Source organism: Halichoerus grypus, chromosome 12 (assembly GCF_964656455.1).
Source record: "Halichoerus grypus chromosome 12, mHalGry1.hap1.1, whole genome shotgun sequence".
Classification (NCBI taxonomy): domain Eukaryota; kingdom Metazoa; phylum Chordata; class Mammalia; order Carnivora; family Phocidae; genus Halichoerus; species Halichoerus grypus.
Genome location: NC_135723.1, coordinates 22,662,083 through 22,679,921, shown reverse-complemented (window position 1 = coordinate 22,679,921; position 17,839 = coordinate 22,662,083). Strand labels below are relative to the sequence as shown.

General features: G+C 40.3%; 1 protein-coding gene across 10 annotated transcripts in view; it reads left to right on the top strand.

Annotated features, from left to right (window-relative positions):
* Positions 1–258: 258 nt before the first annotated feature.
* The window catches only part of GSAP (gamma-secretase activating protein), an 84,980-nt gene continuing 67,399 nt past the window's right edge, over positions 259–17,839 (top strand). For all 10 annotated transcript variants that reach the window (XR_013443098.1, XR_013443099.1, XM_078060055.1 and 7 more), the window contains exons 1-5: positions 259–456; positions 10,805–10,881; positions 11,998–12,054; positions 14,214–14,283; positions 14,593–14,646. Coding sequence is in view for 8 of the 10 variants with exons in the window: in XM_078060055.1 (XP_077916181.1) it covers positions 348–456; positions 10,805–10,881; positions 11,998–12,054; positions 14,214–14,283; positions 14,593–14,646 (367 nt within the window). In the remaining 2 variants the exon portion in view is untranslated. The remainder of the gene's footprint in view (positions 457–10,804; positions 10,882–11,997; positions 12,055–14,213; positions 14,284–14,592; positions 14,647–17,839) is intronic.

The following is a 17,839-nucleotide window of genomic DNA, read 5'->3' as shown; positions in this document are numbered from 1 at the left end:
CATTGGTTCAGCGACATCTCCACGGCCCCTTAAAAACAAATCCTTCCACTCGCCTGCCCTCCGCCGGAAGGACGCACGTGGAAGGTTCGGGGCCGAGTGGGCCGGTGGCCGCGCCGCAGTCCGCTTCCCCCCAGCTAGCCCGGCGTGCCCAGCTCGCGGCAGGCCCGGAGGAGGCGGTGCTCCGGGCTCCCCGGGCCGGGCCGCAGCAGAACCGAAAGCGGCGGGCGCGGGGAGGCGGGGGAGAGGAAGGAGGGGCGGGCGCCGGGGGAGAAGGGCGAGGTGGCCTGCGGAGGGCCGGGAATGCCCGCGGCGCGGGGCCCGAGCCGCCCGGTGGCCGCGTCCGGGCGATGGCTCTCCGTCTGGTCTCCGACTTCGACCTCCGGAAGGACGTGCTCCCGTGGCTGCGGTCGCAGCGGGCGGCGTCAGCGGCCGCCGGGGCCCGAGGCGGCGGCCCAGGTGCTGGAGGCGCGCGTCCCGGCGGGGGGGGGGGGGGGCAGGTGGGAGCCGGCGAGGGGGTGGAGTCTGAGTCGTTCCTAGCGCGAGGGCCCCCAGGCCGGGCCGAGGTCGGGGGCGTCGAGCGGAGGGGGAGCCGCCCGCGGCCCCTGCCAACCTGTGAAGGTTGGTGCGGACGGGGTGAGCTTCTCGCTCTCGAGTCCGGGCTTTGCCTCCCTCACCTCCGGCCACTGGGTGAAGGTCAGAGGGGCAGCTCGGGGCATGGTCGTGGCGGGACTGCACTGCTTCTTCTAGCGAGTCCCCCAGCTTCTGGCTCACTTGTTGCGCAGTGGTTCACCTTTAACAGAAAGGCCAGGGACACTAGTGGTACCTCAGCATCGTCTCATCAGGGCAGGGCGTGGAGGAGCACCTGCCAAGACCGCGTTCCTCTGGCCCAGCGCTGCGAGGAGTGGGACAGGGGCTTCTCTATGCTTCATTCACATCTATCTCACCTGCCTGGGAGGGTTCATCACCCCTGTAGGGGCTCTGCCAAGACTGGGGCTCCTGAAAGTTGTTGCGTTATGAGAAAAGATGAATCATGGCCACCAAAAAAACCACCATAAAAATACCTAACAGTTGGGCAGTTTGTCTTCACATTTGTGAGATGTTTCTGTGTGAATAGTGTTCACAGTGTTCATGACTTAGGGGACATGCCACTTGAGATGTGAAGTGCGAGAGGGCAGGGGTCTGCTTTCAGGCTGTGAGCAGTGAACTAGAGCCTGCTGTTTTCCAAAGAGGCACCAAGCGCATCGCCACCAACCCAGAGCATAGCAACACCTGTCCCCGCTAGCGGGATTGGGCTGTGAGACGGTGACGGTCAGGTTTGCTGTCCAACTTCCTCAGGATCAATGAGAATACTTCCTTCACGGTTGAGGCTTTGCTTTTCATCTGTCTCAAAAATCCTTTGTTTTGGTTTTGATGAGGGAGAGAAAAGTGACTTTTGAGCCTTTCTAGCATTGATCAATCAAAACTTCAAAGAAGGGGAACTCGGTGATTTCTCACATTTTTTTTTTCTTTTTAAGAAGGTTACTGTAAATAATGATCCATCCTCAAGGCTTAAATTCAGCTTCAAAGCTATCATACCCTGGATCCCACCTTGTTCATAGGAGCTATTCACTTCAGTGTGTTTGCGCCCCCTTCCCCACCTCTGTGTTTTTCATTAAACACTGTAGACTGCTGGAGGGTGTTTTTTAGAAGGGTTATCCTCATATCTACAATTTCTTTCCCCTTAACTCTGATGAAAGTTTTCTCTCCCTACCTTATATCTTCACACGATCCTGTGGCTTTAGCAGAATTATTTGTGGGGTAGCTTGTCTTGCCATGTTGGTTATTAGTTCCAAATAAGGAGTCATGTTTGTGTAGCTCAAGGCTTGAGTTTGCTGAGGTGTCATTATTAGTAAAGTTTTGCTTTTTTGGAAAAAATTAAAGTCTCCTAAAGAGGTTTTGAAGGTTTCACTTTTTAAAATACAATAGGCAGCTCGATGCCTGCTTTCCACCGCAGAGTAGTCCTTTCCCTGAGTCTTCACACCATAGAGCTAAATGGCAGGTGTCTGCAAATGAAAAGCTAGGTGAAGTGTGAAATGCCACAGTCTTATGTTTCAGTAATGTGTCTTGTGATTGAAAAGCTGTATGTGAACCAGCTAGGCCTTAGCTTCCTGTGCCTTTTTCACTCATCTGTGAAGAGACATAAACTTGTGTATTGACATTCCACTAAGCAACAGATGAACTTAGGTCCTCAGAAGGTAAACCTACTAGAAATACCAGCTTTTTCTAATATTGGTAGTATTTCGCTCTTGCAGAGCACCTTGGCAAGATCATTAGCCCCCTTATGCTAAGAGAATTTTTACTCCTGATGATCACCAGTGGGTGGTAGCTCAAAAAAACACGGTTAATTCCTCTTCTGTAATTTGTAGCACTGGCAGGGGAATCTGGGGTTCTGTTTTATTTCTAGCATGGCTATTACTCTGCACATTTGGCAAATTATTTTCCTTTCAAAGTCTCAGCTTTTCAAATGTAAATTATAAGTAATTATACCATTGTAATGTCTCCTCTCTGCACACTTGCTTTCTAGATTTAAAGCCTTAATATTTTTATATCAACAAATACAATTGAAGATTTCTTAGTGGTGCTAAGTAATACTAAGTATGACATATTCCTGGCAAAATAGCCAGGGAGCTGAGCTAAGTTAGCCATGGAAATTCAGTGCCTGTGGGATAGTATTTTAGTCAACCAGGGGTTAAAGAGTAAGGAGACCAGATTTGGTTACTACATATGCTTCTGGTTCTGGATTGAACTTTTGGAAAATAATCTCTCCTGAAATAAATGGAAAAAAGCATTTCTTTTAAAAACTAAAACAATTATACCAAAGAATATTTTAGCACATGTAACCTATAAATAACAAAAAACTAAACCACACACCCACCTTAAAAAATAGAACAATATCAGGGGCACCTGGGTGGCTCAGTCGGTCGAGCGTGTGACTCTTAATTTCAGCTCAGGTCATGATCTCAGGGTCGTGATATCGAGACTCACGTTAGGCTCCACACTCAGTGCCGAGTCTCCTTGAGTTTCTTTCCCTCTGCCGCCCTCACCACTTGTGCACACACACACTCTCTCACTCTCAAATAAGTAAATCTTAAAAAAAAAAAAAAACAGTATCAAGACTTTTGAAGGCTCTTGTGTTTCCTGATCTATCCTCTTTCTCTATCCCTCATCTCCTAGTGGTAACAACCATTTAAACTTTGATCTTATTTGCAGTTTTAACCTATATGTGTATCTCCCTATGCAAAATATCATTTCATTTTGCTTGTTTGTGAACTTTTTTTTTTTAAGATTTTGTTTATTTATTTGACAGCGAGAGAGGGAACACAAGCAGGGGGAGTGGGAGAGGGAGAAGCAGGCTCCCCACCAAGTAGGGAGCCCGATGCGGGGCTCCTGGGATCATGACCTGAGCCGAAGGCAGACGCTTAACGGCTGAGCCACCCAGGCGCCCCTTGTTTGTGAACTTTAAATGAAAGAATATTATATGTATTCTTTTTTGCTTTTTTTTTTTTTCTTCTCAGTATCCACATTGACTGCTATAGGTCATTGACTTTCACTGATGTATAGTATTCCATTGTGTGAATGTACAACAGTATGGTGGACATGGAGATGTACCGCTTAGATCTTCCTTTCAAGGAAAAGCTTGTCCCAAGTGTTGCGAGGGTGGTCAGTAGATAAGCTTCAGCTGTCAGCCCCTTCAGGGCTTGCCTCCATGGAGGACTTCCTTGCCCAGTGTCAGGACATTTTGAGTGTGGCCCACATTTAATTAAGGATTGAGGTAGGGTATCAAGGCCTGGCCATTTTGACTCAACACGGGACAACTTTGACGGTCTATTTTAGTATGAGAGCCTCTCCCCTGGGGGATGCCAAAGTTACCTGACATTGCTGCAGCTTGACTTCTCCCCCTTCGTGGTCCTACTTCCTTCCCCTCCCTCCTCCAGGTGTTAATCCCACTTCACTGAACATTCCCTGGTAAATATCCTGGATACTAAGCTGTCTCAGGGTGCTTCCTGACTTTACTTATCCTTTTTGGAGTGATGGCATTTGGGAAGTTTCTGGGGTTTGCTCGTATCGTCAATCCTTTTGCTCACTTTCTTGTGCATGATGGATATCTAACTGGAGTTGCTGTGTCCTAGGCTGTGTACGTCTTCACTTTTCCTGGGTAGTGCCAAATTGTTTTCCAAACCAGCTGTACTTATTAACAACCCATTTGTGGTATAAAAGTGTTTTTTGTACTCCGTATCTTCACAAGCTCTTGATATTTCCAGATGTTTAATTTTATGTTGAACTGGCGAGTCTAAATGTTATTTCACTGTGGTCTGAGGTTTAGCATCTTTCTATATTTATCGACCTTTCAAGTTTCCCCTTTTATGAGATGTCTGTTCATCCTGTCCATTTTTCTATTGTGTTTTTTTCATATTGATTTTTAAGGGTTCTTTATTCTGGATTCTAATCCTTTGTTTGTCATATATGTTGCAGATATTTCCTCTCACACTGTTTTTTTCAGTTTGCAATGGGGTTTTTAATTTTAATGTGGTCTAATTTATGAGTCTTCTCCTTTTTGGTTTGTGCTTTTTTTGATATTTTAAAGAAATCCTTTCCTGTCTAGGAGTCACAAAGACATCTTTAAATTAACTTCTAAAAGTTTTGCTCTTTGCATTTTGTTTTTTAATCCATCTGGAATTTATTTTTGTATGTGATATGAGGTAGGAATCGGGGACACAAGAGCCTTTAAAAGTCTTGATATTGTTCTGTTTTTAAGGTCGGTTGTTGGTGAATGGTTTTGCTTCGTTGTTATGTATAAGCTTACATGTGTTAAAATATTCTTTTGTAAATTGTATTGGTGTTCTATATTAATAGTTCTCATATCACTAACCAAATAGCCCTACTTCTCATTGACAGCAAAGCCACTTCCACCACATATCAAGTTTCCACATATGTGTGGGTCTCCTTTCCTGGGTTCTTAATTTTGTTCCTTTTGTCAACTTAAGGTGAAAACATCTTAATAACTGTCTTTATGAAAGTCTTAAAATCTGGTAGAGTAAGCCTCCTCACCTTGGCAGTCTTTGGCACCATTTTGGCTATCCTATGCCCTTTGGTCTCTCATATATATGTATTTTGGAATCTGCCTATCAGATTTCACCAAAAAGTCAGTTGGAATTTTGAGTTGCATTGAATCTATACATCAGCTTTGGGAGAACTGGCATCTTTGCAATATTAAGTCTTACAACTATGAACCAAGTATAATTTACTATTTAGTTAGATCCTCTTTATGACTCTTAGTAAGTCTTAGAATTTCTTCCATAAACGTCCTGCACACTTTTTGCTAGCTTTATTTCTAGGTTGTTGTTATTTTATGTTGCTTCCATAAATGGCACAATTAAAAACATGACATGTTCTAGCTATTATTGGTACATAGCAATAAAATAGATTTTTATGTATTAGTTTTTTATCTAGTGCTTAATCCCCTATTGCCATGTATCACTTTCAAGAAACTAAGAACAAGTCTGTGGTATGAAAATTTTCTGAAGTTTAAATGTCATATGTGTTTAAGACCAGAAAGAATGTAGGTTTTCTTGCCTGTATTTTCTTGTCTGCTTTGATTACTCTTGGATCTATCATACACCAGATTGATTCATCTTTCAGATACTGTAATCATTCATCTTTACCAGAGAAGTGATCTATTTTACCAGGTGACTGACTCAAGAGTAATGTTTTCTTGTTGCCTCCTGTAAACCCCGCCCCCACCCCACTCCCTCCACCCCACAGACAGATTTTGGGGGCCAGAGGTCTGGCTTTGACATACTGTTTTTATATATTGTTTCAATATTCTCTGGCTACTGTTCTTTTCACTTTTCTTTCCCCTACCTTCCTAGCCTCCTTTTCTAATTCTCATGTTTTTTTTGTTGCTTCTTAACTAATCACCCCGTCCTTGCTTTTTTTTCATTTTATTCAGAATATGGGTATAAATCACATAATGATGTTTACTTTATAAGTTTAGGAATTATAATACCTGGTCATGCTGACCCAAGGATTTATGTGAATTATTTGCAGAATAGACATGTCATAGAATCATATTTTAGCACCTCCTGATCTGTATATTAGGAATCAATTCAAATCCTCCCCCCCCCCCCCACTCTTCCTAGTATGGTCACTGGAAGACAAGAAACACTTTTATCTGATTTTTGTCTCAAAGCAGTTGGGAACAAAATTTACACATTTGACAAACATCTTCCTATAAGGTGAAATCCGTTGTGTTTGGCAAAGAGCTTGAAATGGACAAGAGTATCTGACCAACCAGATTTAATTTGACATGAGCTGTGACTTGCCGACACCTTTAGTATTGAGGTACTCTCCTTTTCTTTAATAGGTTTACTTATGCAAGTGTCTACATTTTTTCTTCATGAGCTCTGAGGACACTGAACTGTAAAATTAAACCACATTTCCTCATTTGAATTGCTAAACTTCCTCCTCTGGAGTTTCAGGCGATGAACTACTAGGAGAAGAGTCAGAATGAATAAGCAAAGAGGTTATTGAATGCTTCTTTTAAAAGGGTGTGTCTAAACCATGAGCAACTAATCCGGGGAGGAAAGGCTGATGGGTTAATAGTGTGTGGTGAGACACCGGTCTCTGGATTTCCAACATTGCCAAATTTGTCTAATTCAAATGTCCTTGAGATGAGAGCCATGTACTTACACTACAAGTTTCTTTTAAGACACAGTTATTACTACCTAAGTTATTACTACCTAACAGATCCACGCAGGAATTATTTTTATTATTTATTTCAACTCTGTCAATCATGGTTACGTTATAAGCTGGTCCTAGTTATGCTATCTAATGAATATTGTTTAACAAATTATAAGAATATGTAGTTCAGTGGTTCTCAACCCTGGCTACACATTGGAATCACATGGGGAATTTAAAACACACACACACACACCTTAGAGACTGGGCTCCTCACCAGTAGTAAAATCAGGATATTTCTGGTAGGTCTTAGGCATCCATGTACTTTTAAAAGCTCTCCTAATCATTCTAACCCAAAGCCAGAGTTGAGAACCACTGGTTTAATGGAACAAGCATATATCATTTGTTGTAAACTGTACTTGGGGATTTTTTTCTCTTATTTGTTTAGTGTTTTGAAAATAGATGGGCTTTTGCAAGTAAATTGAATTTTCTTAGCAAGACTTCTTGTAAAGGAGTTTCTTATCTTAGCTGAAACCTTTTAAGTGTACTTTTGAGAGGTCTCTCCCAGCATCCTTATAATCTTGAAAGAAAAAAAAAAATACTTCTCAAAATATTGACACATTGCATTCCAGAAGTTTTGAGTCATGTGCAGGATGAAAAGAAACTCCCTGAAATTCTCTTTGGTTGTCTACAAAATCTACCCCAGAGGATTTTTCAAAAATTATCCATTGTCCCATTGTAAACATGATACAGGAAACTTAGTTCATTCTGTTCACCTTTTTTTCTAGGCTTGAGATTAATCTGTGCCACTTTTTCGATATGATATTGGCCAAGTATCTGGACCTCTGTGAAACTCAATTTGTTTTCTTAATACAATGGGCCTATAATTCCTGACACAGTGTGGATGAGATAGAAAGAAGTCTATAAATTGTTAAGTGCTATTTAGCAGTAAGCTATTGAATCATATTATTCTCCTAAGAGACTAGTTGATTATCCTTATTTTTTCATTAGTGTAAAGTGTGTCTGACAGCTCAATAAATATTAAAAAGTGTACATGGCCATATTAAAACAAAAACAGCACTTCCCGCTCCCTTTGCCCCGCCCCTGGAAGATCCAGGCAGCTTCTTCCTGTGAGGGGTGGGGAAGATGTCAGGATGATTCTTAAATTTTCTATGAAACTTGCTCTTTGTCTTTTGAAATGTTTCCCACCCCCAACTCCAGTGCAAGGGTCCATGTCACCAATTATCCTTGTTTTTTAGCCTGTTTTTTTCTTTTTTTCTTTATTTTTTTGGGAGGGAGGGGCAGAGGAAGAGGGGGAGAGAGAATCTTAAGCAGGTTCCATGCCCAATAAGGAGGTTGATGTAGGGCTCAATCTCACGACCCTGAGATCATGACCTGAGCTGAAATCAAGAGTCAGTTGCTCAACTGACTGAGCCACCCAAGCATCCCCTGTTTTTTTCTTTTTTACTCAGGAATACAAACTGAAATTTGCTCTGAGTTGTAGAATATTTTGCATGTTTTGTCTGAATATTGAAACTTGTCATAATCAACATAATATTTTAACATCTAAAACACTATTCATGTGTGGGGAAATGAGTCAAGTTTAAGCAATTGGAAAATGTGCATTTCTCTCCAATTAATGATGATAATTATCAAAGCTGTATCTACTAATGTTTAAATCCTTTAATTGTTGAATTGAGAGGAATATACTTAAAATTTTAGCTGAAAGATAATGGTCAATTAACTTACAAGTTAAATGTTTTGTGTAAAGAACCTATCTTTAAATCAAAATATGGCTTTCATACAAAAAGTACACAAATCATAAGTGCACAGCTCAGTTGATTTTCGCAAAGTGAAACACACCCATGTAACTAGCACTCAGAGCAGGAAAGAGAACATTAATAGAACCGCAAAGTTCCCCTTCATGTTCCTTTCCAGCAAGCATTCATCTAGCATCATAGATTCATTTTGCCTGTTTTTGAAACTTGTGCATAAATTAAATCATATAGTTTATACCTTTCTTGGGAGGGGGAACGATCTGGGCTTCTTTTGCTCAGTTATTAATATTGTACATTTTAGCAAGTTATTTATTATGATTGTTGTACAATAGTCCATTGTTTGGATATCCCACAATTAATTAATTTATTATTCTTTTTGCTTGATGGATATTTTGGATTTCCAGTTTGGGCTATTATGAATCATAGTGCTATAGAAATTACATGTGTCATTTGCTGAAATATGTGTGTATTTCCAATGCATGATTGTTTAGCTTCAGTAGCTACTACAAGTTTTCCAATTTACCTTCCTGTTAAGAGTGTATGAGAGTTTCAGTTGTTTCACATTTCTTGGCATCACGTAATATTAAAACATAATAAGTTAAGGATTTGTATTGTAATCTTTAGGGTAACTAATAAAAGAATAACAAAAGAATATATAACTGACAATAAGTAGGAGAATGAAATAATAAGATTTTTGATTAATCCAGAAGAAGGCAAGGAAAGAGGAAAACAATTGAGTCACATAGAAAATAAATGGTAATATGATTGCTACAAATCCCAAATATCAGTGATTAAATGTAAATGGACTACATACTCTAAAGGTTATTGCTTGTTAGACTACATATCTTAGGAATAAGGACACAGGAAGAGTAATAATAAAAGGATAGAAAAAGTTATGTAAGTACTAACCAAAAGAAAGCTGATGTTACTATACTGATATCAGACAAAGTAAATTTAAAAGCAAAAATAATTATTAAAGATAAAGGACATTTTATAGTAAATAAAAGGGTTAACTAGTCCACCTCCTGGTTAAAACGCATGTGTGATTTTTTATGTGCAACCATATGCAACTGCAAAAGCTTTACCTGGCAGGCCTCATGGGGGGAAAGCTGCCCTCCCCAAACCAGACTTGGTACATAGCCAGCGCACCGCAGTTCCTGAAGGGAGTTGTAGTCAAGACTCAGGCCCCTCTGGCTGGACCTCATTGTCTCCAGAGCTGCATTCTCAGCCCAGTTGCCTTCCTTCAGAGGCCTCTTTATCAGGAGCCATCAGCAGAGACCTTCCTTAGGTACCTCTGCTGAAACTACCTCAGTAGGAAAAGGAGGGAACCTTGAAGATACTTTTTCTCCACTTTGACTTAGTACTTTTCCACTCTTAGCTCTTCTCCCTCTCCCTGCCCTGAGCCACAGAGTCCACAACACTGCAGGAGCTTTTTGTTGAGGGCTCCTTCAGCAGTGAGCAATTCCCCACCTCTCCGCTGATCTACCTGACCCTCCACTAGCATGTCATTCCATGGGGGAAAATGAACTGGGAAGCTGGTGCTTATTATGGACTCTTGCTTATATTGTCACAGCAAGTGATAAAAGGCTTGACTATTACTTGCTTTTTTATCTTGTTGCTTTAATTGACTAACTCGGACACAAGGCAGTTCTACTGAGTTCCCGATGGTTAATCCACCAGGAAGCGATAACAGTTCTCAATTTTTATGCCTTTAACAACATAGCTTCAAAATACATAAGGCAAAAACTAATAGATACTTAAAATTTATTGAAGGATAACATACACACAGAAAAGTATATAGGTTAAGAGTGCACAGCTCAGTGAGTTATTGCCAAATGAGCATATCAGTAGACCCAACACATACAGCATCACCACTAGCTCGGAAGGCTCCCTGGAGACACCTCCCAGTCCTTGCCTCTTCTCTAAGGGTCACTACTATTCTGACCTCTTACACAATAGATTAGTTTGCCTATTTCAAAACTCTATATAATGGAATCATCAGTATGTGTTCTTTTTTACTTGGCTCTTCACTAATATTTATTAGATAACGTTTTTAAGCAGTCCCTGTTGGGGCACCTGAGTGACTCAGTCAGTTAAGCATCCGACTCTTGATTTTGGCTCAGGTCTTGACCTCAGGGTCTTGAGATTGAGCCCGGGTTTGGGCTCCATGCTGGGTGTGGAGCCTGCTTGAGATTCTCTCTCTCTCTCTTCCTCTGCCCCTCTCCCCTGCTCATATCCATACTCTCTCTCTAAAAAAAAAAAAATTCCCTGTTAAATATTAACTTGCTATCATTATCTTATCATTTTAGGTGTTTTGGAAAATAATTATGAGAGCTTACGTATACTAAATGTTGAAAGAAATGGAAATATTATTTATACCTATAAGGTATGTCTATATTCTCTTTTTTTATTGTGGTAAGATATGTGTAACATAGAATTTACTATTTTAACCATTTATGTTCTTTTTTTTTATGTTACGTTAATCTTTTTTAATTGAATTTTGTGCTATATCTTACTGAGGGGGTAATGAACCTTTAACGTGACTTTTTTATTTTGTGAGATTAAATAAGGTGATTGAAATTCAGTCTTAATGGAATGTTTTCTTTTTTTTAAATGAACTGTATACAATGTCTGACACTCAGACTCAGTGCTCAAATTTTTTGAGTAAATGAACAGTTCCATTTTGCAGAGGAAAAAATGCTAAATGAAAGATGTTTAAATCTAATTAATATGTAAGGTTTTATCTTTGAGAAAATATTAAATGTGATTACTCAACATCATCTGTTTAGACTTAGGTATGCTCAGACTTCTGAGGCATTATTGTTTAATGTGTGTTTTCAACATTAAGTGTTCTAAGGAATGAAAATGTAACTTTACTGATAACTTTACTATAGTAGAGAAACATGAAAGAATAATTTCAGTGGCCATATTGCTTTGCACAGATGTATTACTGTATTTATTTATTTGCTCAAATGTTATTTTAAGTTGGGGCACCTGACTGGCTCAGTCGGTGGAGCGTGAAACTCTTGATCTTGGGGTTGTGAGTTTGAGCCCCATGGTTGGGTGTAGAGGTTACTTACATAAATAAAATCTTTTTAAAAAGTTATTTTAAGTTGTATTCTACAAGTGTGCTGCATTTAAAGAATTGTATGATTCAAAAAGTTTTATTTACAGGAATATCATGGACTTGTTTTAGCCACTCCCAATCTCTATCATATATATTGTCTTGAAGAAATAAATGGAAGTACAAAAATATTCGCTCCTTTGTTATACTCTACTACCTACTAGACAGGGTCCCCCAGACTCACTAAGCTGTACACTCTTAATCCATTTCACACTTTGAGCCCATATTACTAGCTGAAACAGGTTTGGTCCCTTTCTGACATGCTAGCTTTAGAGTGCTTATTGCTAATATTTATTGAATTATTGCAGGTTTAAGACTAATAACATCCTAACTTCCTAAACAATGATACATAATAAATATCTCGTTAATTTTTTTAAGGATGATAAGGGAAATGTCGTCTTTGGATTATATGACTGCCGAACCAGACAAAATGAGGTAAAAATCACCATAAATCATAGATTCCTCATTAGTATTGCTTTTAGAGTTTTTTCTTCTTTCTGCCTCCTTTTTCTAGATACAGATTCTCATTTCATTTTCTAAAAATTTAGTTTTTATTTTCTTTGCCTCCCTTCTTTCTTTTACCATCTTTAAAAATAAATAAATAAATAAAGTGCAAGGACTCCTGGACCAAAGCATCACCTGAAGTTTCTTAGTCCTTTGAGATTTAAGCAAAACTGGCTCAAATCAGTTATCCAGTATTCTGTAGGAATGTAGGAAGTCCAATGCCTTCCTGAGATTTGCGTGCTCCCAGAAGTTTAGGATCTCATAATGACCTTTGGCTCCAAGTTCCATTTCTCCTTAACTTTCACTTTTCTCTTGCTTCTCAAAGATCCAGGTATAGAACCCAGCTTCCTTTTCTTAATTTTTCCCCACACCACCCACATAGAACATTGGTTGATGTGACAAGTCTTATCTGACTCTTGGTGCAAAGGTGAGGGAGACATTTTGTGCCTGTGTAAAAACAACTTACAAATATGAAAGGGCTAAGAAGTCTAAATGTACACTGGCACAGAAGGATCTCCAAAACATACTGTTATGTGAAAAAAAGCAAGTTGCCAGAATAATACATTTCACTTATGTTTAAAAAAACTTGCAAGAAAACATAAATATATGTTTAAAACTCATTTTAAAAAGATCTGGAAGGTTACAGAGTCAATTACAAACATGTTTCCTTTTGGAAAGGAGTTCATATGGGGTGAGTGTAGCGGAGAGCTTTGACTTTTTATTTGGTGGTGTTGGCATGTTTTAAACACTGAGACTATTCACGTGTTATCTTATAATTAAAAGGGTAAAACACTAAAAGTTAAGGGTATACATCCATGATTCTTCTTACTTGTATATCAGAATCCCTCAGAGCAAGAGTCAAAGGAAACCAAAATGTCTCACATGAATTTAGAGCCTCCTTATTCACTCAAAGTTCACTTTTTCTAATCAATCATTTTGTGACTTCTCAACATTTTTCATCAACTTCTGGCCATAGGATTCTAGTGTGTTCTCAGTGCTTTTTTAAATGTGCAAGTACTAATTACCTTCCTAATACTCCTGCTACATGGTTTTTCTCTTAGCCTGTTCTCTACTGAGGTCTAAGACTCTTGATCTTTTCTTGCCTTCTGAGGGTATTGTAAGAGTTTACCTAATATAACTGCGATTGTCTTCATTTCCTCAATTTGCATATCAAATCCTCCTTCTGCATGACCATTTTCATTTTCTTTAATATTTAATAAGGAAATGGAATCTTGCAACATTTCAAACAGCAAGAAAATTTTTAAGAGAGTAAGTAAAAGCAGAAGATTACTGTGCCAAGGCTCTGAATATAAGAGCCTTACAGGAGAGGCACTTGTGATAGTCTGTTAGACGTAATGAATGATATCATAGTTGGGTAACTTGATTAAGACTTTACTTCTCTCAATAATTATAATAGCTGACATCTGAGTGCTTATTATGGGTGGCAGACATTGTAATAAGTGCTTTGTATGGATCATCTCAGTTGATCCTTCTAAGGATTTCATGAAATAGGTATTATGATTTTTATTTTACTGATAGGAGAATAGAAAGATTGAATAACTTGTCCAGGGACGCCTGGGTGGCTCAGTCGGTTAAGCGTCTGCCTTCGGCTCAGGTCATGATCCTGGGGTCTTGTGATTGAGCCCCACGTCGGGCTCCCTGCTCAGCGGGGAGTCTGTTTCTCCCTCTCCCTCGGCCCCTCTGCCTGCTTGTGCTCTCTCTTCCTCTCTCAAATAAATAAATAAAATCTTAAAAAAAAAAAAAAGAAGAACTTCTCCAAAGTCACGCAGCCAGCAAGTGGCACAACCAGAATTTAATCCTACATCTAGCCTGGCTCCAAGGTCTAGGCTCTTCACCACCAGGCCAAGTTGCCTCATGGTTAAGCTTCAGTGCCAACTGTGGCCTACAATTGCAAACTTTTTTCTTAAAAAATAATCTGGAACTTCTCAGTATGGATAAACTGGTTAATTGATGGTTCTTTAATAAAATGTCTGGCCACCATGATAACCACCATGATACCTGGGAATTTGAATTCTAAAATTGTTTTTTAACACAAAACTCCAAATTAAAAAATAATTTTGTTTTAACAGCATCTCTATACATTTGAGAAAGACTTGCACGTCGTCAGTTGCTCTGTCAACAGTGAGAGAACTTTGCTTGGTAAGTTGAACTCTTTTATTGCTACATGTCAAGAACTAAACTACATTTGTTGAGTTTGGACTTTTGCAATATTTGACTATTCTACAACAATGATTTTTCTGGGAAAAGATGCTCTTGGGAGATTAATTTTGAAATAAAAATTCTGTGGAGTCTACTTACAAAAAAAGAATGCTTTCCGAGTTAACCTTAATCATCCACTGACAGATCCTTTGAGCCCTCACTTATTTCAGGTATAAAGTGGTAAACTTCAACCAGCCACTGCATGGATCATTTGCTAATGGATTATTTTTTTTTTTCTTTTTCCATTAGCTGCAAGTTTAGTTCATTTTACTAAGGAAAGAAGAAAGAATGAGCTTCAACCAGGTATGACATTATATTTTTTTAGTGCCTATTGAAAGATGAAGATTTATTCACTACTAAGTCAAATTTCAAGCATCTTTACAAATTATCTCAGAATGAAAAGGCAAAGGTCCTGCCAAGCATGAAAAAGTGTTGGTTTTTTTTTTTTAAAGATTTTATTTATTTATTTAATTGACAGAGAGAGAGAGACAACGAGAGAGAGAACACAAGCAGGGGGAGGGTCAGAGGGAGAAGCAGGCTCCCCGCCGAGCAGGGAGCCCTATGCGGGGCTCGATCCCAGGACCCTGGGGTCATGACCTGAGCCGAAGGCAGACGCTTAACCAACTGAGCCACCCAGGCGCCCCATGAAAACGTTTTTTAAATTATTTTTTTTCAAGTAGGCAAGAAAGTACAGAATATAATGTGACAGTGAATAGTAGAAGTATTAAAAAGGCATTTAGCACCTGCAGACAAATAAACACCAAGGACACACTAGAACCCTATGACCAGAAGCTCGTGTAAAAAACGCTGGGAAGGGGTTGATATTCCTTCCAAGAATATCTTTTTTTTCTTACATCGGGTGAACTGTGAATAATCCGCCAATTCTAAATAAAATTTCTCATTTGCCAGGGCCCACTTTATAGTTTATTATCTATGTGATGCTCCCTCCTTCTTTTTAACATTCCACATCATCCATATGTCCAGAACTCAACAAATAAGTGCCTGCAGTGGGTCAGGCACTCTGCATGGTGCTGGGGATAAAATGTTATACTAGAAAGGTGTAGCAGTTGCCCTCATGGTGAGCTATAGAGACTAGTGGTGGGTGTGGGTGCGCCATGGGGCATGGTCCCATCTTCAAAGGAGGGCAGTAAGCCCAGTGGGACAAGCTTTTCAGTTTACCAAGAGAAATATGAACCTTTGTGTAAAATTTTAATTTTTAAATGTTGGCTCAAATATTTTTAAGAAATTCTACTCAGGCCTTTTTGGCCCTAATTCATTTTAGCCTCAGGAATTTTTTATTTTGCTGGTAAACCCAATAGAACCTATATTCTTTACATGATGTTTACCATCTATGCCTGATTGTCATGCAGAACAGTGGCAATTATGTACATTATAAAATGTACTTTCAGGGGCACCTGGGTGGCTCAGTAGGGTAAGCGTCTGCCTTTGGCTCAGGTCATGATCCCAGGGTCCTGGGATCCAGACCCGCATCAGCCTCCCTGCTCCGAGGGAAGCCTGCTTCTCCCTCTCCCAATGCCCTTCCGCCCCCCGCCCCTGGCTCATGCTCTCTCTCTCAAATAATAAAATCTTTAAAAAAAGCTAAAATGTACTTTCAGACGAACTTTATTGTAAGGTTTATTAAATTAAATCCTATTCAGGGGGCATCTGGGTGGCTCAGTCAGTTAAGTGTCTGACTCTTGGTTTTGGCTCGGGTTGTGATCTAGGGGTCATGAGATCAAGCCTCCCGACGGGCTCCACACTCAGCGGGAAGTCTGCTTGAGCTGCTCTCCCTCTTCCTCTGCCCTTCTCCTCTCTCTCTCTCTAGGATAAATAAACCTTAAAAAAAAAAAAAAATCCTATTCAGGTCTGCTTACTCAGTCTTTAAAGCTTGATGCACCTCCAGTGAGATTATCGGATCACATCTTTAAACATATTAGAATGAACATTGTTAGGTGTATCGTATTGGCTTCCTAATACTTTATGTCTTGTCAGTTAACCTTTTAGGCCAGCAGCTACGGTAAGAACCAGCTCTGCACAGACATAATTTGACAGACCGCGCCCTAGCTCAGCTGCTCGGCCTGCTTCTTGCTTTTTGCCCAGAGCCCTTGGGAAAATATTTACTGCCTACATGTGTGCCACCCGGAAGTGTGGCTGGAAAGGATCCCCATTAGGACAAGCCATGACCAATGAGGGGCCAAAGAGCTGAAGAATAAATACTCCCCTTTCCATCCCTGAAGTGGATAATTCTGATGTGTCCTCCATGCCACTCAAAGTTCCAAGGTAGTCGTGAATTTGATAAGGTCCCGCTTACTGGTGTATTCTTCCTGTTTCACACTCCCTACTCCCTCACACCACAGCCCTCTTGTCTTAGTTTGGGTTTTCCCCCTAAGCTGAGTCTGAGGCAAGCATTTGAGTGCAATTAGTTTATTTGAGGGATGATCCTAGGAAGTGCTATTAGGGGAGTGTTTAAACAGAGATCTGAAAGAAGGGAGGGAGCAAGTGCGTGGCTGTGGGAAAGGCACATTTCTGACAGTGACAACAGTCAGCACAAAGGTCCTGGGGCCAGAGTGTACTTGGTGGACTTGCTGATAAGGACAGTGAGGAGGTCAATGAGGCCAAAGGAAAAGGGGCAGAGTGGTAGGAACGGAGGCCAGAGGAAAACAGGGCTGAAGTACAGACAGATCATGGAGACCCTACAAGGCCTTTTTTCAGTTAAGATTTCAGAAATGATGGGACCAGAAAGAACCGTAGACTCTATTATGCTCTTTTATCCTTTGAACAAATATTTTGGAAAACCTTATTTTATCTGCCCATGAATGACCTAATAAGCCATTCAATTATAAAATGTAGTTTGCTTGGAGGTATTGTTTAACACTCTGTTGCTTTATAATGAGATTTTTCCGTTGCAAGTGAGACAAACTGTAACATCTTTCATATGAACAAGATAAGGTTCTTTGGTCCACATACTTTGCAACAGTTTTTATCCATAGTGCTTCTCTTCTTGGCTGTGGCCATGGCAGATTAATGTTTTGTTTAGGATATAGTAAAAGAGAAGTTGTCTGGCTGGCTCGCTCTGTAGAACATGCAGCTTCTGATCTCAGGGTTGTGAGTTCAAGCCCCATGTTGGGCATAGAGCTTACTTAAAAAAAAAAAAAAGAAAAGAAAAGAAGAAGGGAAGAAGAAAAGGACCTAACTGCCCCCTTCACCCTCCCCTGTGGAGTTGCAGTTGCCTCAAGCACAGCGCCTCCCCCTGGGCAGCTATGGGGATGGCCACATGTGTTGGCCACTGAGACTCCCAAGGCCCCCTGCACCAGTGTAGTTAAGTGCTGCCGAGGCTCCATGGAGCTGTGGTTTGTTTCAAGAGCTCCAGTAACGAGAGCTGCTTCAGAACCAGACCCTGCTAGACTCTTCCAACCTTGTCATCATTCACAACATGTGTCTTCACCTGCATCAGACTAGATTCTTTTGTAGACTCTCTACTTTCCCCATGCCATGC